The 22,384-nt window shown below is 59.2% G+C and overlaps 1 protein-coding gene across 6 annotated transcripts in view; it reads right to left on the reverse strand.

Moving 5' to 3' along the window:
- Positions 1–22,384, reverse strand: part of MYO18A (myosin XVIIIA) — a 94,783-nt gene that overhangs the window by 17,048 nt on the left and 55,351 nt on the right. For all 6 annotated transcript variants that reach the window (XM_088028396.1, XM_088028395.1, XM_088028399.1 and 3 more), the window contains 20 exons: positions 21,315–21,401; positions 19,177–19,318; positions 18,864–19,023; positions 17,786–17,972; positions 17,258–17,501; positions 14,417–14,526; positions 11,284–11,349; positions 8,268–8,396; positions 7,423–7,566; positions 6,948–7,037; positions 6,698–6,817; positions 6,378–6,489; positions 5,834–5,961; positions 5,458–5,612; positions 3,570–3,693; positions 3,273–3,473; positions 2,597–2,707; positions 2,037–2,141; positions 1,609–1,755; positions 1,093–1,206 (listed from right to left, as the gene is read on the reverse strand). In XM_088028396.1, coding sequence (XP_087884522.1) covers positions 1,093–1,206; positions 1,609–1,755; positions 2,037–2,141; positions 2,597–2,707; positions 3,273–3,473; positions 3,570–3,693; positions 5,458–5,612; positions 5,834–5,961; positions 6,378–6,489; positions 6,698–6,817; positions 6,948–7,037; positions 7,423–7,566; positions 8,268–8,396; positions 11,284–11,349; positions 14,417–14,526; positions 17,258–17,501; positions 17,786–17,972; positions 18,864–19,023; positions 19,177–19,318; positions 21,315–21,401 — 2,676 coding nt within the window. The remainder of the gene's footprint in view (positions 1–1,092; positions 1,207–1,608; positions 1,756–2,036; positions 2,142–2,596; positions 2,708–3,272; positions 3,474–3,569; positions 3,694–5,457; positions 5,613–5,833; positions 5,962–6,377; positions 6,490–6,697; positions 6,818–6,947; positions 7,038–7,422; positions 7,567–8,267; positions 8,397–11,283; positions 11,350–14,416; positions 14,527–17,257; positions 17,502–17,785; positions 17,973–18,863; positions 19,024–19,176; positions 19,319–21,314; positions 21,402–22,384) is intronic.

Here is a 22,384-nt window from a genome sequence, read left to right on the forward strand (position 1 = left end):
CCAGAACAAATGACCCATCATCCGGGCACCAGCAATCTAGGCCCTAACCTGCATGCACTCTGCCCCCTTCAGGCCTCGGGGAAGGGCCCCTCGAATGTGCGAGGCTCTCTTGGCTTGGATTCTCCTCTCCCCTGGGATGGCCTGCTCCCCGGCCATCCGGCCCCATGGCCAGTCCACTCCTGGGGGGAGGGGAGGAGATAGCCAACAGCAGCTTCAGGAAATGAATGAATCTATTAGCCTGTAATTCCAAACCAAAATCACTGTGTTGGCTCCTTCTCGGCCCCATCCATCTTGTTAGCCGGCTGTGGGGAGCTGGGGAAGCCTCCGCCAAGAAATTTATTAACTCGGATTTAAATAAAATGGTAATTTTATAACAGCCTTTTTTAACACAATTAAAGAATTTGAATTACTCACCTGAAAACTGCTGAGGAGCACAAATGTCATAGAGATAAATCAAGCCCGGGAGATTGGCATCTCTCAGCAGATGGGTGACCAGCTTGGTGGGGGAGGGGGACCACGGAGCCCAGAGCCAAGCCCAGCCTCCCCGCTGCCCCATTCCCTGCCCAAGGAGGTACTGGTGTCCGCATCCCAGTAATGCATTCCCCGGGGCCGATGGATGGGCCGTGGGAGTGGTAGGGAATTAAAAGGGAAGCTTTAAATAAGAGCTCTAATTAGCTGCCGCTTGGGCTTGTCTGTCAGTGGGCTGGCCAGGGGAAGGGGAGGGAACCCGAGCCATCCCATCCTCTTATCGGCGCTTCGGCTAATCTCCAGGCACCTGTTTACATCCCTCAGCCACATTAGCTGCCTTTATTTATGATGTCGAGGCCTGCGGCCAAGCTCCCACAGGCAGGTGGTTAAACAGGGAGATGGGCCCTTGCTGGCTCCCTCTTCCACCTCGGCGCCCCCCCCCCCCACGCCGGCCTCTGCTCTGAGTGGGGAGAGGCAAAGGAGGGGAGGCCCGCTCTCCCTGCAGAAAGCCCTGGTGTGAAGGGAGCTGGCTGGGGAAGGGCCCCCGTCTGTCCCCGCTCTACTCTCCCTCAGCACCCCCCCCACCCCCGCCCCGAGCCCGGCCCACACACCCCCGCCCCTCACCGCTGTCTTGGCTTTGGCGATGTCATCAATCTGCAGGTGCAGGTCTTCAATCTCCACCTCCATTGCCTTCCGAGCTTTCACGGCTGCCGCACAGGTGAACTCGGACTCCTCCAGCTGGACACAGGGCCGCCCCCGCCCCAGGGAGAGACGTCAGCCAGGCCCCGGGCAGCCGGAGGGCTGGACAGGGTGCTCGCAGGGGAGGAGGAGCCCAGGTGCTCCGTTCCCTTCAGACCCCCGGGCCGTGGCCTGTTGGGGCTGCGCACACGGGCGTCCCCCTGGGCAGGGAAGGCGGGTGCAGGGACCCATCCATGCCATCCTGGGGCTTGGCCAGTCATGCCATCTGGCATGCACAGATCCTAGGAGTCCGGTGGCTATGAGTGGCTTCTCCCCCTCCCCTGTTACCTTCCTTCTCAAGGACTCAAGAGTCCCTGAGGGGGGAAGGCAGGGAGAGAATGAACTAAAACCATAAGCGTGGTTTGCCCCCTGGAGCTGACCACCTCCTCTCTGTCCAGATACCTGGTTCTTTAGCTGGGCGATCTCCCTCTTGCTGGGTGCGTTGTTCTTCAGGTGGTCCAACATGATCTGAGCGTCGGCCAGCAGGGCCTTGGTGCGCTTCAGGTCCTTCCGGAGCCGCTTCTCGGACTCCAGGTCCCGCCGGCTCACCTAGGTGCACGGCAGAAGCTGGGGTTCTGGCCTCCACCACGGAGCCTCTTCCTGTCTTCCCCACGCCCGCTGTCCACCCCTGCTCTCATTCTCAGAGCCCCCCGAACACACAACAACAGAGGCAGTGCCGGGGTCAGGCCAGGCAGTGAGAGAAGCCAGGGTGTGCTCTGTGTGGTAATGACCCCCATTCTCCATGTGAAGACAGTGGGCTCCACAGAGCCCGGCCCCCCTCACCTCTGCCCAGCTTAGGATCCCTGAGATTCACCTCAGGCTCCGCTCACCTGGTCACTCAGCGTGGTGAGCTTGCTCTCCAGTTCCCGCTTCTCTCGCAGCACCTTCTGCTTATCTTCGTACTCCTCCTCAAGCTGCACTTCCATTTGTTTCAACTGGAGGGCCGTGGGGACAGAGGACCGTCGGTCCCTTCAGAGTCGGGTGCCAGCCGGACCCCTTCCCTTCTGGATCTCCCCACCCCGACCCTGGGAAAGCTGTGGGGCGGGCTGAGCAGACCCCGAATTCAAAGTTCCCAGGGTTTCAAAGCAGCCTGGGACGGGGAGGAGGGATGGCAGGCCGTGCACCAGAGCCCCACGCCAGAGCGGGAGGCTTTGTTCCAGAGTGGGCAGGGCCCTGCCGGGCCAGCCTCGCTGACTGCCCAGAAAGCAGGGAGCATGCGTCCCTCAAAGGACGAGCTTTCTATATAGTCCCCGAGGGCACACATCCCAGCCAAGGCCAGGATCTCCAGTCCAGAATGGCATGGGTGGTAGTGTGGCTAAGGTAGGGAACCAGAAAACCCCTTACTTTAAAGCAGTGATGGGGGAAGCAGGGTTCGTACTGGACCTGTTACCTTCTTCTGACATGACTGCCGGGCCTCCTCCACCTCTTCATCCCGACTTTCCACCTCCTTGGAATGGGTCTGTCTCATCCGCTCCATCTCCATCTCTAGACGTAGCTTGGCCTGGAGGTGGTTGTGGGGAGGGACCAGGTTCCTTTCTGAGCAGCACCCCTGACCCCTGCCCACTGCGCCCTGATGGACAGCTCTCCCAGGGCTTGGGAGCAGGGAGTATCTCTGCCAGCACACTTCCCTGAGCCCCCGCCTTGCTCCTGCCGCAGCCGGCTTCTCCAGAGAAGCCAACCCCCCTCTCATTGGATGTCTGATGCCGGCCCAGAGCAGGCTGCCAGAGGTGGGGGCAGTTGGGCAGCTTTTCCGTTTGGCCTTCAGGCTCTAGCTCTCCGAACTGACACGGTGGCTCAGCGGCAGGCCGCGTGGGCTCGTGGCTTTCCGGCCGCCGGGCAGCCTGAACCCCTCACCACTAGAGCTCAATCCAGATTTGTTCTTGTGGAAAGCCACACAAAAGCATCATTATTTTCACACTGTGTCTGGCACAGATCAGGTGCTCACTCAACATTTTGTGAGTAAGGGAACGACCGAGTGACTACACGTGGGAACTTGCCCCCCTCTGGCTACGCCCTGGGTTAGCTGTGGGGATGGCGGTGCCCCCCTCGGCCAGACCCTGCGGCACCTGCTCCAGCATCTGGATGGTCCCCGCCTGCTCATCCAGCTCCTCCTCCTGATCCTTGACTTTGGCCTCCAGGTCCCGGAGCTGTTTCTTGACCTTGGCCAGAGAGGCCTCATCCTTTGACTCTTGGGAAGAAATGTCCTGGAGCTCAGCCTCCAGGGAGACAACCTTCTGGGTGAATCCAGCAATGTCCATGTCTTTTTCCTGGAGCAAAAGAGAAGATGAGGCTGGCCTTGGGACCAGCTCTTGCCTGAGGCGGGAGGGAGCAGACGGGGCACGGATGACGGGTGGCCCACCCACCTCCAGTTGCTGCTTGAGGCTGAAAGCCTCGGCGAGGAGCGTGTCCTTCTCCCGCTGCAGCTTCTCCCGCTGCAGCTTCTCCCGCTGGGCCTCCTCATGCGCCTGGGAAAGCTCGCTGTCGAACCTGTGAGGGAGCAGGGACAGCCAGGGTGGCTCCACCAGGGCAGGGAAGAGTCTGGGTCTCCAGCACCCAGAGGCTGCCAGGAAGCAGGGCCATGGATACGGACAGGACACAAGCAGAGGGGGACCCCTCGCATAGCCCGGAAGTGGGGGGCAGCGGTGAGGTGACATCCAGGATCACAGGCCATCGAGGCCCTGCTAGCCACCCAGTCTGGGATGGGGGCGCGTTTCACTGAGTGGGTCCTAGGAGCCCTTATACTAGGTGAGTCGAGGAGGGGCCCACAGACTGGCTTCTGGGGAAGAGGTGGACAGACTCCGCTCCATCGTTGTCTTGACCTTTCCCATTTCGACAGATCAAAGCATGTGGGACCAGGGTGAGGGCAGGGTGGGCACCGGAATATGTAGAAATGGACACCCTGCCTCATCTAACTCCTTTCCACAGTTCCACTTCGCCACTCCAGATGAGCAGCTGGCTCTAGCCCCCACCTCTGGGTGCCAGCCCCTGGCCAGGGCCACGGGGCCCAGCAGTACCGTGTCCCCACCAGGACCCCGCACCCCTCCCAGCCAGAAGCCAGCAGTCCTGCTGGGCCACAGTCCACAGTCGGGGCCTCTTTCTTGGCTCCTCTACCTCCCAGTCTCCTATTTCCCCCACCCAGTGACTCTAAATAAGGAGCAAATTGCTGAAATTCCTCTTAACACCTTCCCCAAAGAGCTAATAAGGTTCCCTTCGAAAACTGAAAGGCTCCCCCCAACCCAACCCCACATCAAAAAAAAGGTAAGCAAACTCCGGGCAGCTGAAATGAAAGCTAATGAGTTGCCCAGCAGGGCGTGCGGGAGATGGTAACTAGGCCAGGCTGGCACTGTCATGGGGGCGGGGGACTTGGGAGAGGGGTCCCACTAAGGGTGCCTCTAGTGAACGGGAGGGTGGGGGTAAAGGCGGAGAGGCACGGTACTGGAAGGGAGGCCTAAGACCTCCCAGCTCCCCTCACTTTGCAGGCGGCACCCAGCTGGGAGGACAGCAGAGTGCCCAGGAGGCCGAGGGTCACCCGGGGTCACCGGAAGGACTCAGCTCTGCCCTGCTCACCCCCTGGGTCGTGGGTGTGGGGCTGTCCCTTCAGGAAGGCACCCGGGGCCTCTGCCGAGAAGCCCTCCCCTGCAGAGGGGAACCAGGCGCTCTTTCCCACTCCCTGGGGCACCCTGCTGTTCCCAGGGTGTGTGGGTTCCCCGGTGTTGCTAATAAAGGCGTCCCATTCCCATCCCCAGCCAGGGAAATTAATTTAGATTGGATTTGATCCTGTGAGGGCTGCCCCCCTCCTTTGTGTCATTACCATAATGAGATGGAAGTGGCACGGTAGTTCAACAACATTAGTCAGGAGAGTGTGTTTGTGTGGCTGAGGCAAGCGAGACATGGCGAGCTGGGTGGGGGCAAGGGGCAGGGAGGGGCACAAGTGTTTTCTGCACGGGGACTGGTAGAAGCTTCGTCCTTGCTGGGCCCAGGCAGGGTGACGGGCATACGCTACGGGTAGCAGGTCCGGGGCCGAGGCCTGAGCAGGCCTGAGCAGGCCTTCAGTAGGGATGGGGCCTGAGGGCTTCTCAGAGGTCAGGAGTGAGACCTGTTCGCATTCCAGGCCAAGGGACCACGTCGCCAAGGCCCCCGGCCAAATTCAGGCCCTCCTTCCTTCTCTCCTCCCCGGAGGAGGAGGCAGGGAGCCCTGCCTGGGGCTGGTCTAGGAAGTCTCGTGTGCCTTGGGGCAGGGGACCCACCCACCTCCTCTGCTTCTTCTCCAGCTCGTGGTTGCGGACCTGCTGGCCCTCCAGGTGCAGCTTGGTGTCCTGCAGCTCACCCGTCAGCCGTTGGCACTTCTTCTTCAGCTGCTGCAGAACCCGCTGGCTCTCGTCACCGTCTGCCTGCAGGTCCCCGAGCTAGGGCGCAGACAGGGTGTGGGGTCAGCAGCCAGGGAGAGGCCCGGAAGCATGCGTGGAGAAGGGGGGGAGGGGCGAGCGAGGGAGAGATCCAGGGATGAGGGATGGAGTCAGAGACACGCAGGGACCCGAACACACTCCCAACAACAGTTCGCCCTTGGGCATCCCCAGCCCCGAGGTGCTCCCAGAGCCCCGGCCTGTACTCCTTGCCCCAGCCTCACCCGCCTCTCCAGTTGCCTCTTGCTCTGCTGCTCCACCTCCAGCTTGTCCTCGAACTCCTGCTGGAGGCGCTTCTTGGTGAAGTCCACCTCGCGCATGGCTCGCTCGTACTTCAGGCGCCACTCGCCGCCTGGGGGGGTGTGGGGCAGGCAAGGGAGCACTGAGCGGAGGGGAGGAAGGATGGGACAGGGAGGGGCAGAAGGCGGCGTCAGCCAGAGGGACTCAGGAAGGTCTCTGGGAGGACGGCTTCCTCCCAAGCCAGGAAAAGACCAGAGAGGGCATGCGGCTATGTGTGCTGTCCTCTCCCCAGGGACCACCAGACCGTGGCCCTCAGACCCCGTCCTTATCACGGCTCTCGGGGCCCTCCATGATAACCTCCTGCGCTTGCTGGCACCTCTACTTTCTCATCTATTTCTGTCACCGTAGCCTGGTACCAGCCCGCAGAAGGGAGACAGGCCGGGGCCCAGCTGTGGTTGCCCGGGCAGCGAGGGGTGGTACCGAGCTTGCTGCTCAGGCCCTGCCGAGCTCCTCCAGCCTCAGACCCACCTGTGTCATCATCATCCACCTCCCCGTTGATCTCAGCTGCCCGGATGAGGCGGGCCTCCATCACCTCCATCTCCATCACCTCCATCTGCTTCTTCAGCGCATCGTACTGGGTCTGCAGAAGGGAGGCTTGTGAGGCTGCCATCCCAGTCCCTCCCTCAGGACCAGCCACGGCCCGCAGCCACGCAGACCCGGGCATGTGCTTCCCCCGGGCAGACAGGGGTGCTGGGCCACCTGTCCCTGGCGGCGGAGGCGGGGGGAGGGGGTGGTGGAGCAGATGGACACCAGAGCGGTGGTGGTCACTAGCACGGGCCTGCCCTCACCTGCAGCTCCTTCATCTCCTTTTCGGCTCGGAGCCTCTCGGCGGCCTCCGCGTCCAGCAGCTGGGAGGCGGACTCTCCCGTGTTACGTTCGTCAGTCAGCTCCGATGTCAGCTCCGAGATCTGGGGTTGGGGGGAGGGAGTCGCCACCAGTTGAAATGCCTGCCTCGCTCAGCTGGAACCCCAGGGGGGCCTCCTGGGCCTGGCACCCTGCACGGGTGGGCCAGTCGGCCTGGCGCTGGGAGTCACTCACCCGGGTCTCCAGCCGGTCATTGTTGAGCCGAAGCTCGTTCCGCTCCTTCTCCACCTTCTCAAGCTTGTTCCGCAGCTGCTGGATCTCCTCCTAGGGTGCAGTAAAGAGGGCAAAGTGAGCCGGAGGCTCTGCGAGAGGTTGGCGCCTGGACTCTGCACCGTTGGGGTGAATGAAGCCGGTGAAGCTTGGGCCAGGACACAGGGAATAGGAAGCCCCTGCCTCCCAGGGGCCCCTATCCCTAGACCCTTCCCCAGATGCTGAGGACGCCTGAGATTTTATACCAAGAAGCTACCCAGCAGCTTAGCCAGCGCCCCAGAGAGATACCTTCTCTTTGACGGGTATCGTTCAAGGACATCGGCTCTCTGGACTAAATAAAGAGCGCTTGGGAGCCCAAGACAAGCCAGCAAGACTTTCTGCCCACAGGGATGAACTAGTCCTTTTCCAACGACTTGGCCCTTCCTGAGCTGTTACGTACGTCTTTGTTCCGGATCTGCTCCTCGGACAGCTGTACCTCGATGAGGGGCCGCACAGTGGTAAAGAGTTTCCACCAGGCCCAGTCCTTCACCCCTTTGTTCTTCTTGATGTTCTTCTGCACACAGCGAATGGCCAGGTCCTGGATCTAAGTTGGGGGGGGAGGGTGATGCACAGCAGGGGCTCTCAGGCCCAAGCCCTCCAACCAGGACTCCCCCGACCCCCCTGCTCCTCTGGCCACCTGATGCCTCTGGCCACCCAGCCCTCGCTCCCAGCCTCTCCCCATCCCTCCGAGAGTGGGCGGCAGAGAGCCTAGCCCTGGGAACACCGCACCGGGCACTAACCGCTCTGCCGTCATTAGGAATAATTTCATCTGCTTTATTTGCTGCCTGATTATTTCCAGCACCCTGGCCTCGATGTGCTATAAAACCTAATCTTGCTGAAACACAAGAGGCGGTGGTGCTGGCTGTTTTATGGACTTACTAATAAGAAAAGGAGTCGCTGACACAGCTCCTTAATCTTCATGGAGGAGCCTGTGATCCAGAGCCCACCTTCGTCTAGGCGCTGCCCCCCACTCCGAGCCCCAGGACCAGGCCCCATGGCCCCAGTGCTGGGCATCACCAGCACGCTCGCTGGCACCAAGGAGCTGCCCATTCCCCACCCTGGCCCAGGGCATGGTGGCCCCGGGAGGTCCCTGCTTCTTCTCCCCCAGGTGACAATAACTCCTGGTCCCAAGACCAGCCTCCTGCCCCAGCATGTTCCCTTGAACCCCCCACCCCCACCCCACCCCGGGACCTCTGCTCTGCCATCTAGGCTGGGGAGTGGGACAGAGATACCCTGGAACAGCACCTTTTTCTTCTTGAAGTGCTGGCGGGCCAGGTAGCCCCTGCAGGCCGCCTGGAACAGGGTTAGGTTCCTGCTGGTTTGCTCATCCCGCTGCTCCTCCAGCCGCGCCAACGTGCCGGCCCGGAAGAACACCTGTGGGGAAGCAGGCCAGATGAAGGCGGGAGATGGGCTGGGGGCACAGGACACCAGCAGGCCGGGGAGGCGGTCCTCGGCCCTGGGAAGAACCTGAAAATCCAAGGGAACAAGAGAGGAGGGAAGGAGCAAGGAGAGGCCCCAGTAAGGCTGAGGGAGGGGGCCCAGGCCAGGGGCTGGGGAGGTTTCTCCGGAAGAGGAGGAGTAAGGTGAGAAACCTCGGTTCAAAGAGAGCTAAAAGGAGAGGGAAGTCCAAGGGAAGGTATCTGGGACAAGAGGGCATAAAGCAGCCACAGTCAAATGGGGGACAGGACACCCCTCAGCAACATCTATGGTGGTTTCTTCCCGCAGGACCGCCAGCAACACTGTCCGTGCGCCCTATGCCCACAGCCCACCGGAGGGCCCAACCGCAGGTGCCAGCTGCCTGGGATCAGGCCAAGTGGATGGGGTGAATGTCTGTGAGGAGAGAAAGTTCCAGAAGCCGTGTGCACAGAAAGGGTGGGGCCCCCTCCCCACTCCGGCTCCTCTCAGACAGCCTCCTCTTTCATGTGCCAGCATCCCACCCCCACACACACACACCCAGGTTTCAGCTCACAGAAAAGCCAGGGGGGTGGGCGGGGGCTGGCCCAATCAAGGGACCTGTCCTACAGGTTTGGGGGCTGGAGGGCAGACGGGAGAGGAACCAGCTGGGCGCCCCCACAGCCAGAATTTCCTCTCGCTCTTTGGTGCTCTGAACTGGGGCTGGGTAAAGTCTTCCCTGCTAAGAGAAGAGGGGGAAATACATAGATGAGAGAAGACTCTGGGATCCTCACAGAGGGCAAAGAGACACCTAGGTGTGTGCCCACCTCCACCCTGCCCAGAACACAGAAAATTCCCTTCTGTGGGGCAAAGAGCACGGGAAACACTCAGAGCCAGTCTGTACAGTGTCCCTAGGCCTCCCTTCAGGGAGTAAGTGGAGAGAAAGCCTACACTTTCTGCTGAGAAAGCTTTGCCTCTGGCGACCGCACAGAAACCTGGTCCCCTGGGGCTGGCCTAGGAGAAAGCCAGCTCAGGTCCTCAGCAACGCTTGCTTCCCCAAATCCCACACTCGCGCTGAGTGCCTGGGGTCTCCCATGGGCCTCAAGCCCTACCCGCGCCTTGATTTCTCACAATGTGTGAGCTTGAGATTCCACCAGGGGGTGGGCAATATCCAAGTCCCCCAGGAGGCAGACACAGGGGCTAGTGGTCAGGGCACATAGCTGGTCTGACGAAGGCAGGAGAAGGGAGGTGGCAGGCTAGGGGCTGGAGAGTGGCCCCCATTCTCAGTGTCTCACAATGAGAAGAGAAAAGATGGCCTCAGGACCGGGGCGGGGAGCCTGAGACCTCTCTCATGCAGCTGTACCTTAGTGGGGTTAAGAGTCCTTTTGAGTATTGGGTGAAAGCTCAGGGCCCTCTCCTTCCCCAACAGACTCATCCATACAAATTTTACAAACAATATCAGGAGGCTCTCAAGATCCTCCAACACCCTGCCCGAACCCTCAGGGTCCCGTGGGCTCAGACTGCGACCCCCTCCTCTGAAGCAATACGACGAACACACGGAATCTCTGCTCACCAGCCAGTCCAACCACAGCCTAGAGGCCCCGGAATTTCTCTCCCAAATCAGATGTGAGCAAACATCCAACTTTGCCCCTAATTTCTCTCTGAGCTTGAGTGGGCCCTGCGGCTTGTCCGCCTTGGCCAGGCACCTGGGATGAAGCGGAGGGTCTGAGATGTTAGCTGGCAAGAGGACCAGCCTGTACAGGCCCTCTCCTGCCCAAGACATGCCTTGGAGGAGGTGCCACCCCAGGGCCAGCCAGCAGCAGCCCAGCCTGCTGAAGGGGCAGGAGCCCGCCCAAGAGACCAAGAGGCTGAAGCGAAGCCTCTGACAGCCGGCTTCCCAGGGAGGAAGCTCAGCCGGCAGCCCCTGAGCTGACAGATAGCTGGGGATGGGGAGAGGTTGAGTCAGACCCAGCAAGAGACCAAACCCAGAAAAATGACACGGAAAGAATGAGACCACAGAACACCCAGAGAACAAGGAAAGACACAGAAAATGACAGAGCCAGGAACTGCCAGGGCCAAAAGGAGAGGGGAGAACCAGCAGAGACAAAGATACAGCCAGGGGATGGGAAAGCGAAGGGGCAAGACTGTGACTCGGAAGACAGAACGAGAGAACAGAGCGGACAAGCGACATCAAGCCTTTTTTTGCGAGCATCCGCGTCCACCTCACACTCCCCACGAAGCCCCGGCACCCGGAGGTCCCTCCTTCCCTGCTGACAGGTGGAGAGAGGTTCGGAATCCCCTCCTTGGCTCCCAAACACCCTCCCTCCCACCACGGCCCTTGGAGCACATACGTGGAAGCCACCCGTCCAGGCTTCCAGTCTGAGGAGAGAGAGGAGAGCAGGCCTCCTGCCCGTGGGAGGGACGCTCGCCTGACCCTTTGGCGTGGAGTGATGCAGCAGACTGGCACCTGGGCCCAGGCGTGCCTGCCCTTCAGACACCACGTTCCATTCAGGTGAGGAACTGGGCTTGTGGGCAGGTGGTGGGAGCACAGCCTTACCGCATCCTGCTTGCCCTTCTGGGACCCTGGCGGCCCCGGGAGCGGGGGCGCCTCTGGAACACTCTGCCTACTGCCTTCCTGCTTTGTCCAGCTTTCCTCCTTTCTGTCTTCCCCACTCCCCACACCGGGACTCAGGCCAAGTTCAGGGCCACCTTCCAACCCACTCCCCCTCCCGACGTCACAGGGGTGTTCATGGCTCTGAATGAGTCGGTTATTCAGAGGGAGGGAAGTCAGAAGGGGAGGGCCAGCCACTGGGACAGGGCGACCAGAGTGAGGGCCGGGCCCTACCGCCCTCCTGCAGTGACCACTCACCCGGCTCAGGCCCAGGCAACAGCTGCTCTTCTCCAGGTCCAAGGACTCCAGCAGCTCTTCCACCGCCTGCAGAGAGACGCCGCTGTCAGGGAGGCCAGGGGCCGCCCCCGTCTCCACGCAGGGCTTCGCCCAGGCACGAGTCCTTCCTGGGCCTCCGTGGAGGCAGTCTGTTACTCATTCAACAAGCACTTTCGGTGGGCTTCCACACTGTCAGGCCCTAGGTTAGTTTCTGGGGACGTAAGGATGACTACCAGAGCAATAAGCTGTCTTTGCTGGGGAGGGAGACAAGCGAATTAGTGAAGTACACAGAGGAGGAGGCACCTAAGTCACACAAGGGACCATGAAAGGCATCCTGGAGGAGGTGAGGTGTAGCTTGTGCCAAGTCTTCAGTTACAAGGAAGAACTAGCCAAAGCTGGGGAGAGGGCATTTCGGGCAGACGGACGAGCGCGAGCAAAGGCATGGAAGCACAAGACAAGAGAAAGGGCTGAGGAAACCAGGTAGTTCAGGAGGGAAGGGGGGAGGACAGTTAAGGTACAACTAGAAAGGTGGGCAGTAGCCAAAGAGTGGGGCGCCCGCGTGCGCTGGGAGCCCCTGGAGGGTTCGGTCAAGGAGGAAGAGGATCGGATCTGCATTTTCCAGGGATCCCCCCTGGCACATGAGGGGAGAATGGACGGAGACCCCCCCCTCAGGCAGCTACTGCAGGAACTCAGAGGAGAGAAGGCCAGAGCCTGACCCAAAGGGAAGAAAGAGGCGGAAGTGCCAGAGATGTGAAGGAGATAGAGGGGGCAGGGCAGCCGACAGGGAGGAATCTAGGGGCACCACAGCACCGGGGTTTCTCACTTATGTAGCTAAACAGATAATGGTGCCACTCTCCAAGGTAGGAAACGGAAGAGCCAGAGTAGGTTGGGGAGGGGATGGAATCGGTGTGGTCTGAACGTGCTGAGTTTGAGGCATGCAGGTAGAAAAGTCCAGAAAGCAGCCAGATAGAAATGCACGTCTGAGGTTCAGGAGAGAGGCCTAGGCTACAGGTATTGATCTAGGAGTCGTCAATATGTATGCGGTAATTGAAGCGATGGGTGTGAATGAGGCTGGCCGGGGAGAGGCTGTAGACTAGAAAGCACAGACGGCCAAGGACAGCGTCTTAAGGAAGAGAGAGACCTTTACTTCAGGGGCCGGCAGAAGAAGGGATGCTCGGGGGGACAAAGGCAAAGCCAGGAATGGCAGCAAGGAAGCTGAGCAGAGAACAGAGTTGTCAAGAGAGTCAGATGTTGCCAAGAAGCACAGTAAGGTGGCCATCAGCTCGATGGGCGACAGAAGACCGGGCCCAGGGTGGCGGGGCGGAGGGACGGGTGGCGGCGGCGGGGAGGGGGCAGGCGAGCGACAGACAACTGTCTGGCGTGAGAGAGCGTTGATGGGAGGCTCCTTTCCAAGCACACTATCTGCAGGATGTTTTTCCGCTGAGAGGAAAGAGCCAGCGGAGGAGAGGCTGAAGAAGAAATGGGAGAGAGAGAACAGTTAGCGCGGATGGAGCGGGCCTCCAGGGAGCCCCCGGGAATGGATTCCAAAGCACAGGAGGAAGGGATTGGTCGAGGGGAGGGACACCCCTCCCAGCCAGACAGGAGGGCTGAGCAAGAAGGCACCCGAAGACAAGAGTCCACAAGGCAGTGGAGGAAGTTGGAGCCTCAATTTTATGACCGGTTAGAGGCAAGGTCAATTGCTGGGCAGATGACCTGGGTAGGCAGGGTAGCAGGGGACTGGAGGAGAAAGACGGAGAACAGAACAGCAGGGAAGGGGCTTGGCATAGGGGCCAGGGAAGGATGGGGCATATGAGAAACATGCTGGGCCATGGCAAGGGCCCAGTTGAGGCTGGAGACCATGCACCTGTAGGACTTCAAGTCCACCCAGTTGCGTAATTTTCTCCCCTAGCCCTTGGGAAACCCAAACCGAGGAGCACAGATGCCCGGAGGCTGGCCCTTCAGTGTGGGGGTTGGGCAGGGCAGGTGCCCCAGGAGGCACAGGAGAGCTGAGGGTGATGAAGGCCAAGTGACCGGAGGGCAGGACCATGGCATTGAGGCGAGAAGAAAAGAAAGTCAGAAGGGAATGGACAGAGCAGAGAAAACGCAGTGGGGTCCAGACATGAGAGGTCTCAACAGAGTCAAAGAGCAGGTGTCCTGAGAGGAGGAGAGAAGTGAGGTGCACAGGTTAGGAGGCTGTGGGCAGGGAAGGCCATGATGGAATTGAAGATTTCCGAGGTGAAGCATTTCCAGGGGTGACAAGATCTGGGTGTAGCTGTGAGTGGGAGGCTGGAATAAAAGTCAGGGGTCAGAGAGAAGGGGGTTGTGGGGTGGGTCATCTACACGCACACCAACGTCGCCCAGGACACTGGCAGGTCCTGGATGGAGGGAAGTTTTTGAGGCCTCCAGGAATGTGGGCCTGTGACTCAGGAGGCAAGGGGAAGGGGGCTTTCTGCCCCATTCTGCAGAGCATTCTCCCTCTTAGGGAAATCATCCCAAGGTCTGAGATGCCTTCAGAGTCAGGCCGGGCGCCTGAGGCCAGAGCACGGGGAAGGAGGCTTCCTCTGCTCAAGGAGCCCTCTGGCTCTCTGAGGAGCTGCCTCTGGGTGGTGACAGCCCTGTTTTCAGCAACCTGTGCTGACAAGGGGCCTGGGAGCCTTCAGCTTACCCTGGCACCGGAAGGTCTTGCCATATCAATCTTGCCCTGAGGAGGGATGCTTGCCCCACCCCTGGACAGCTTCCTGCTGCAGGAACCATCCCTGATGTGGAAGTTAAGGCCGAAGGGCCCAGGGGATACCAGTGGTAACACCTAAAACACGAGCTCTTATCTGCCTCCTGGGAGGCTCTTAGATGGCTAGCTCACCAGAGAGCAGAGACCCCCAACTCTGGCCTCCAAAGAGGGTGAGTCTTCTCTGACTCCTACAGGCCACACCCCAGGCTGCCTTCTCCCCACCATCCCAGCTTGGCTGCCACGCGCCCCTGTGCTGGCCCCGGGTGGCCAAAACCAGGAGCAGGAGCACGGGCCAGCCGGGCTCTCTCTAGGCAGGGAGGGGCAGCTGCTCGGAGGGGTCCGAGCAGAAGCAAGGGGGTCTGGTAGGGCTCTGGGGCCCAGACCTACCCGCCTCTCATCCACCACGATGTAGTTGCGCCCATGTTTCTTGGTCAGGTGTGGGGCCAGGACGTCGAAGCGGCGGCGGAACTCGGAAAACACCATGTGGTCAGGGTAACCTAGAGAGAGGGCAGCCCAGAGCCAGTTCGCACTCGGACACAGTTACCGGAAAGGGCAGAAGCTGCTGGGGGAGGAGAGCCTGAGGCTGAGGCAGACCTGGGAAAGGAGGTGCGGGAGGAAGAGGCAGGGGTACGGGACAGGAGTCTGCAGGATAGTTAGGGCTGCCCTCCCACGGGGCTGCAAGGTTACAACGGGAACGGGTTCCTTTAGAAGCAAGTGCCTTGTCAGTGAGGTGTGCGAACAGAGGACGGCTGCCCACCTGGAAGGAATGCTATGGAGAAAAGAGATGCTTTCTAGCCTCCAAGTCTATGACTCTGCTAGACCCAGAAAGAACAGTGTCTTCAGGACTTAACAAGGAAAAAGAAAAACGGGCCACAGAGAGCAGCCGAGAGGAAAAGGGCAGGGGCTTGGGGTCGGAATCCCGGCCCTGGCTCTTGGCACCATGTGACGAGTCACTCAACATCTCTGACTCTTGCTTTCCTCATCTTTCAAGGGGGGACCTGCCGCTTACCTTGCACGGTAGTCATGGGGTTTGAATGAGAAAATATGTGGAAAGCACGGCTTGGCTCACGTGGTGGGTGTTCAGTAAAATGCTCCTTCCTTTCCCCAGTCCCCTGAAGCAGAATACGGAAGGGGTACCCTTCCTGCTCCCACCCTGACCTTGAGCCCTAGGCCGGGTGACCCAAAGACTTCTGGATTCTCTTTCCCTGAAGAGCACTACCTCGAGCAGAGACCTCCCTGCTGTATAGGCTTGAGGCCAGGACAAAGGTCAGATGGCTTCAGGCTTGGAGCAAGGTCGGGATGGTGGCTGGTAGGAGGTCATCCTGAGCCACCTGAGGGCACCAGAGCGCCCACCACCACAGTGGAGGCCTGAGAGACCCGCTCATACACGTTCACAGAACTTCAAACTGAAAAGGGGTCTTAGACCAGATCCAACTCATCTTCCAGGCCTGGGAACTGAGGCCAAAGAGGTGGACTGACGGGCTGGCTCAAGGTCACAAAGGCTGCAGCTGGAGGCAGAGTTGGACTCCAAACCCGGGCTCTCGAGAGCCCGTCGGGGGCTCCCTCCACGACACCAGCCTCACTAGCTCTGGGAAACCCTCCAACTGGGAGATGAGGCTGATGCATGTGCCCGATAATTGAAACAGGAGGTGGGGGCCGCTGAGGGGCCAAGACAAAGTGAGCTATTGATTGTATCTGAACTGCAATTAAATTGATGGGCCAGGATAGCAGGTCTGGACGCCTGGCATCTTAATTAATCATCAGCGCTATCGATGGTGGCTGGGGGCTGGGCGAGGGGAGGGGGGCCTGCTGCTGCTGGCCTCATCGATCTGCTTGTTTGAGTAAAGCACATTGATTTCGGTTCAGAGCGGTAACAATCTGGTTTTGAAATAATAAACACCAACTCCATATCAAGACGTGGGGACAGATCGATGATTTATTTCGAGCAGGGCAGGGAGCCTGTTCTGCGGCTTTGACTGCTAAGGAAAAGTGATGATGTCCATGGGGGTGCCTCAAGGGGACCTGGCTATGGGCGGGTAGGATCCTGCCAGTTCTCCTATCAAAGCAAAAAAGGACAGAAATCTGGCAGCCTATAACTTCTCAGGCAAACAAAATCCCACTCGAGAGGCATGAACTCGGAAGCTGCTCCACGTGGGTCAAATCTCACTCTGCCACTCATGAGCTGTGTGACCTTGGGCAAGCTACTTAACCTCTCTGAGCCTCAGTCTCCTCATCTGACGACTGTCATAGTACCAGCATCTCATGAGATGGCTGTGGGGATTAAAAGAGTAATGTGTATGATGAGTTCAGAACGGTGCCTGGGAGCCTATAAATGCTCTAATGATGTTGAGCAGTTGCCCCTTGAGCAACATGAGTTACACGCCCCGTGCAGTCGAATATCCAAATATAACTTTTAATTCCCCCGAAACTCAACAACTAATAAGCTACTGTTGACCGGAGGCCTTACTGATAACACAAGCAGTCGACAAACAACACATTGCTGTAGGTGGTGTGTAGGACATACTGTATTGTTACGGTAAAGTGAGCTGGGGGAGAGCAAATGTTATTAAGGAAGGCAGAAGGAAGAGAAAATACACTTACCCTACCGTACTACAAAAAGCCCGCCTGTAAAGTGGGCCCACACAGTTCAAACCCAAGTTGGGCAAGGGTCAACTGTGCTATTACTCTCACCCTTTCCGATCCCTCCTCCAGATGGGTCCATAAAAAGGATCTGGCTGACCTTTCTTGGGAATTTTAAGTACCTCAGAAAGATTTAGCACCTCATTTCTCATTGGGGGGTATGGCCCAGCCTGCTCTCGGAGGTAGTTAGCGTCACTGAGCGGAAGGCTCTAGGTGAGCACAGGTCGGCTGCTGTGGGCAGAGCAGGGAAGGGGGGAGGGTGGTTGTGTGAACAGAGCCTGTGGGGCAGGGCGGGGAGGGGGTGAAGAGGACTGGAATACAGAAGGGAGAGGAGGAAGAAGGGAGTCAGCCAGGTGGAAAGAAAAAGAGAAAGGAACAGACTGGGCTGGAGAGACCACCCCCCAGCTCCCCGCTCCACCCCCGCCCCTCCCCGAGCAGGCACCACAGCAGAAACGAGATCCAGGGCAAGACCAGAGACAGGAGGGGAGCAGCACCCCTCTAGCCCCACGGGTCCCATTTGGAAGGTGGGGAGGAGCAGGAACGGCTCCAGAAAACAGGAGCAGGAGTGGAGACGGAAGGAGGCCCCACCTTGGCGGTACATGCGCATGGCATCCAGCAGGCGGGAGCCCCGGAGCTGGGCGCGCAGCAGGGGCACGTCCAGCTGCAGGAGCCCAGCCTCGCAGTGGTCTCCCGAGGGCAGGTCCAGCTCGCTGCTGCTGCTGACTCGGCGGGAGGATGCGGAACGGGGCTCCCCGCCCCAGCCCTCTGCTACAGGCAGGAAGCAGTGCACGAAGTGCAGCTTTGATTTCTTGACGGTGTCAATGAGGGCATCCTGCCAAAGGGAAAGGGACAGGCCTCGGTGGATTCTGGGGTCCCGGCCCGTGCCCAGGACAGCATCTCCGCTCCTCGCAGGATGGCAGGTGTCCTGCCGCTGGCCAAGACGTGCCAAGCCTGGCAGCTCCACCCTCATGAGGCCCGAGGGGCCACTCAGGCGGCAGCACGGAACAGAGGACCCAGCAGAGGGGGATGCTGAGTGGGTACCGGGTAAGCCGGGTGCTCCCCAGAATGGCCAGAGGAGCCCCGAGAGGGCCATGGGGCCTGGGCAGGCACACTCACCACCTGCAGCTTAATCTGGATGCACAGTGACTTCTTCTTGACAGCCGCCATGCCTGTCGTGAAGGTCTTCCGCATGCTGGTGGCCCGGCGCAGCGCCAGCTGTGAGCCGCCCTCCAAGCCTGCGATGGAGCCTGATAGCACTGTGGCGCTGCCTGCCCGGCCCAGAAACAGGCTGCTGATGATTTTCCTACCAGAGGTGGACGGGTGAAGGAGGGAAGGCAGTCACTTTGAGAGACTAGTAGAGGGTGTCTTCCCAGGTCCTAGGACACCCCCAAATCCCCCATATGGCCGTGACCAGGGGCCTGGGGCTGCATGCCCCACACCCTAGAGAGAAACTGGAGGGAAATCTACAAATAGGAAGAAGAGAAAACCAGTGGGGGGGGGGGGAGGGGGACAGAAGTGTGATCTCTTCTCCATCACTAGGGAGGGCAGAGGTCCAGGGTGGCAGGAGAGATTAGAGCCCAGCCCTCTCTACCGTACCATATAATCTGCGTATGACATCTACTGGTTGTTATCCGCCTCCCCCCACCCCCAGTTGGGCAAGGAGTTTTGTTTTATTTACTGCCAGGTACATAAAAGAGTACGCGCCCAATAATTATCTGCTAAATAAACAAAATGGATGACAGGCCTTATGTGACTGAGGGGTTTCTAAGGCTACTCCTGCCTTCTTTTAAAGTTTTTATTTGATCTTACTTTATTTATTTTTTTTTTTTTTAGTAATCTCTACACCCAATGTGGGGCTTGAAATCATGACCCCAGGATCAAGAGCTGCACGCTTCTTCCGACTAAGGCAGCCAGGCGCCCCATTTTTTAAAGTTTTGTTTTGTTTTTGTTACTCCTGCCTTCTTTGAAGAACATGGAGGTGCCATTCAAATTTCAAACTACAGGTCCCTCCAACCGTGTCCATCCCACTTCTACTCCAGGAGGTCACCCCCAGGCCCTCCAGACCAAATGGCCTTGGCTGTCCCCTCTCAGGAAACAGAGGCCATCAACCCTGCTCGCGAGGGGGCCTCTGACACCAGGAAGCCCAAAACCAGCCCCAGGGATGGGACATGGGCCAGGTGAGTGGTATTCTTACTTCTGGGAGTCCTGCAGGAGCCGGGGGGCGTTCTGGGTGGCCGGGTTCTGTTTGGTGTAGCTCAGCCAGCCAGCCACATTGTACTCAACCCAGTTGGTGCCATGGCTGTGGCCCAGGAGAAAATGATGTGGTTTGCTGCTGCGCAGGAGGGGGCTTTGGCCTGAGCGGGGGAGAAGGAAGGTTCAGATCATCAGGGCACAGGCCCCAAAAAAGCCCAGGGACTCAGTGAGCCCTTCCAGGCAGTACTGCCTAGACCCATATAAGTGGGTCCTCTGGAGAGGAAGCAAAAGAGCCCTCCAGGGGTACCACCTACCTTTCTTGTCACCTTCCCGGGGGCCATAGTAGGAGAAAAGGCGCTCCAGGAGGGCGTCCTCGGTGGCCCCGGGCACCAGCGCCTCCTCTTCCAATAGCCAGAGCAGGCCCCTCGCCTCGTCGGTGCGTGCCAGCGAGCGGACCTGTGGAGAAGCGAAGAAAAGCCACCGTGTGCCACGGAGCCCCTGGCCCAACCACATACCATAAACGTGCTACACATACACACACGCACTGCAGCTCCTGTCACTCCTGGCTGACACGTTGTGGGGCAGCCGGGCAGCAAGGGGAAAGAGGGAGCCGGACAGAGGTTAGAGAGAGAAGCCCCCAGCAAAATCTCCTTCCCAGGAATTGTGTCCAGAGTCACCAAAGGCTGAAGGCTTCTCGTGAACCATCCTTGTCCTCTTGGAAGTCACGAGGGCCTTGGGTGAGCCCATGTTGTTCTCACAACCTGGGCATCGCCTCCCAGGCAGATTAACTGAGATAAAAATTCTGGAAGGCCCCGGGGCAGGGGGCGTGGCCCAAAGGAAGCTCTCAGCCAGCGACAGCGGTGGGGTCAAGCCTGGTCCCCCTGAGGATCCCCTCAGGGAGGATCCCCGAGAGGGTTCCGAGCCCTGCAGGTGGGACTCCTGCAGGGTCAGAAGCTCAAGTGCCAAAACCGTAAGATGGGTGGCTTAGGAGATGTAACAGCCGGAATGAGCAGAGTCGGGGTGATGGCATAGCACGTGTCCCCATCTACAGGGAAGGGCCGCCCATCAGCTTGCAGCCAACTGCTGTCCCGGAAGAACACAGGCCTAGCATTGGTAAAGCCTCCAGCTTTCCAAGAGAATTCTGATTTCTAATACCCTACGCGGGCCACACGAACTAGACCTGTGGCTGCATATGGGCTGAAGGGGCCTTTGCCGTGGCATTTCCAAGACTTCCCTGAGCAAGAAGGACGGAACCTTCCCTTACACCCCATTCCCTCCTGGCCCTTTCGGGACTTGGGGGGACAAGAGAAGTAAGAAAAGCGTTTTTCCTTCTCTTTGCACCCAGTTGCCTGCATCGCCCCCCACCCCATGGCTGCCCAAGGGAGTCAGTGTGACTACCAGGAGGAAGCTGAATGTGGCCAGGGACAGATGGGGAGCTAAGGTCCCAGAGTGGCTGGAGCTACATGGCAGGACTAGGCAATGAAGCCACTGGACAGCGAGTGGCAGACTCGGCACGCAGGGGCCCCCGTCCCCAGAGGTGCCGAGGTCCATCAGACAGGGAGAGCAGGAAAAGGAAGGAATAGCCAAGGCCCATCCAAACACGCTGACATGCTGCCCCTCCTAAGCCACAGGGACTGACTTCCCCACATCTCCTGGGAATGGCAAAGGCTCTCAACGGAGGCCAGCTGGGAACCCAGGTGTCAGGAAAAGAAAAGCCAGCTTCCCTGGGTGGGGGGACATGGAACTTGGGTACTTTAAGTACTGGTCCCAGGGGGACACTCACTCTCCCTGGGGCCCCATCCCCTTGTTAGCACAGCAGGGCCTGCCCACAAGGAAGATGGAGAAGGAGGCAGGGGTCAAAGCAGAGATGGGGAGCGGCAGCCTAGCAAAAATGCCAATTCTCTAGTAAAGTGCCTTCTGAAACTTCCCTAACTGAAGACAGTCAGCACATGCCAAGTGCTCATCAGGCCAGCCAGGCCCCCAGGCAGCAAAGTGCCCGAGATCCTCATCCAAAGTGTGACAAAGCCTGCCCCGAAGGTTGAGGGGTGAGGGCTCATATTTGGAGCTAGGCACAGATTCCCTATTTGCACAGACGCCTCACCCACTCTGCTTGGCTGCACCAGTCTTTTGGGGACAGTGGGAGGGATGACTCTGTCCTCTGGGTCCAGCCCAGCCCTCACCACCAAGAAGGAGACACCAGGCTCCTGGCAGACACACATGAGGCTCAGGCAGGCACAGAATAGGGCCTGGGGAGGAGGGGGCAGGTATGCCTCCCCCCGCATGGCTCGGACACCTGGGGCCTGGAGCTCTCACTGCACCACGGCGGAAGGAAGTGCTACCTTCCGGGCCAGACCAGCCATGCAACGGTGGCTTACACAGCAAGGGTTCGACTGAGGGGAAGGGACAGACAAGGGGAGAAAGGGTCAGCCCAGGCCCTCGCTGCAACTCCTACCAGGGACTGATGGGAGGCTTGGTCCACGGCTGCCACAGAATCATCCACGGCTGGCTCCAAGTCGTCAAATGCCAGCTCAATGTTCTCCTAGGAGGGACGGGAGAGGGGTAGTGAGCGCAGGCCCCTTGAGGGGTGCCGCCCTACGCTGAAGGCCAGGAAGGGGCGCTGGGCCAGCAAGTCCGCCCTTCCACCCCTCTCAGGAGCTCCTCCCCTCCAGCAGCCCCTCTGACAAGTGTTCACCACCTCCCAAGGCACCACATGGCCTTTTCGGACAGCTAAGAGTCCTCTAACCTTCTTTTTTTTTTTTTTTTTTTTTTAAAGATTTATTTATTTATTTATTTATTTGAGAGAGAGAGAATGAGAGATAGAGAGCACGAGAGGGAGGAGGGTCAGAGGGAGAAGCAGACTCCCCGCCGAGCAGGGAGCCTGATGCGGGACTCGATCCCGGGACTCCAGGATCATGACCTGAGCTGAAGGCAGTCGCTTAACCAACTGAGCCACCCAGGTGCCCGAGTCCTCTAACCTTCTTTAACACTGAGCTAAAGTCCCCCATTCCTGTTACTCACACCAGTTGATGAGACTATACAGAGTAAGCCTACTCTCGACTTCACAATCATCCCTGAGCCGCCTGAAGACTGCTGTCATTTGCTTCCTGAATCTTCTCTCAGCCAAGATAAATATCCTCCCCAGTTCATTCATCTCACCTGCCCACGAGGTGGAGTTTCTAGATCTTGTCCCATCTGGAACACCCTTTCATGGAGGGGCCCTACATGATCAATCACCATCTTAATAGACTGGGAGCCAGGGAGCCAGGGAAGGCCTGGCCGACCCACAAGGAGGCAGGAACTGCGCGGTGGCAATTCACAGGGCCTAGGCAGGTGCCTTGAGGGTGGGCAAGGAGGGGCTCTCAGGGGCCCCGAACGCGCCTGCAGCTTCTTTGAGAGCAAACTGTCTACACAGTGAGGATATAGTCTGGGGCAGGACAAGACCACTACTCCGGGGCGCACGGGGAGACAGAAATGCCAGAGAGCAAAAGCAGGGAAGGTGGGGCCTTCCCTCTCCACACACGT

This window comes from Eumetopias jubatus, unplaced genomic scaffold (assembly GCF_037043125.1).
Source record: "Eumetopias jubatus isolate StellerSeaLion01/CBP00866 unplaced genomic scaffold, mEumJub1_p1.0 scaffold_10, whole genome shotgun sequence".
NCBI lineage: Eukaryota > Metazoa > Chordata > Mammalia > Carnivora > Otariidae > Eumetopias > Eumetopias jubatus.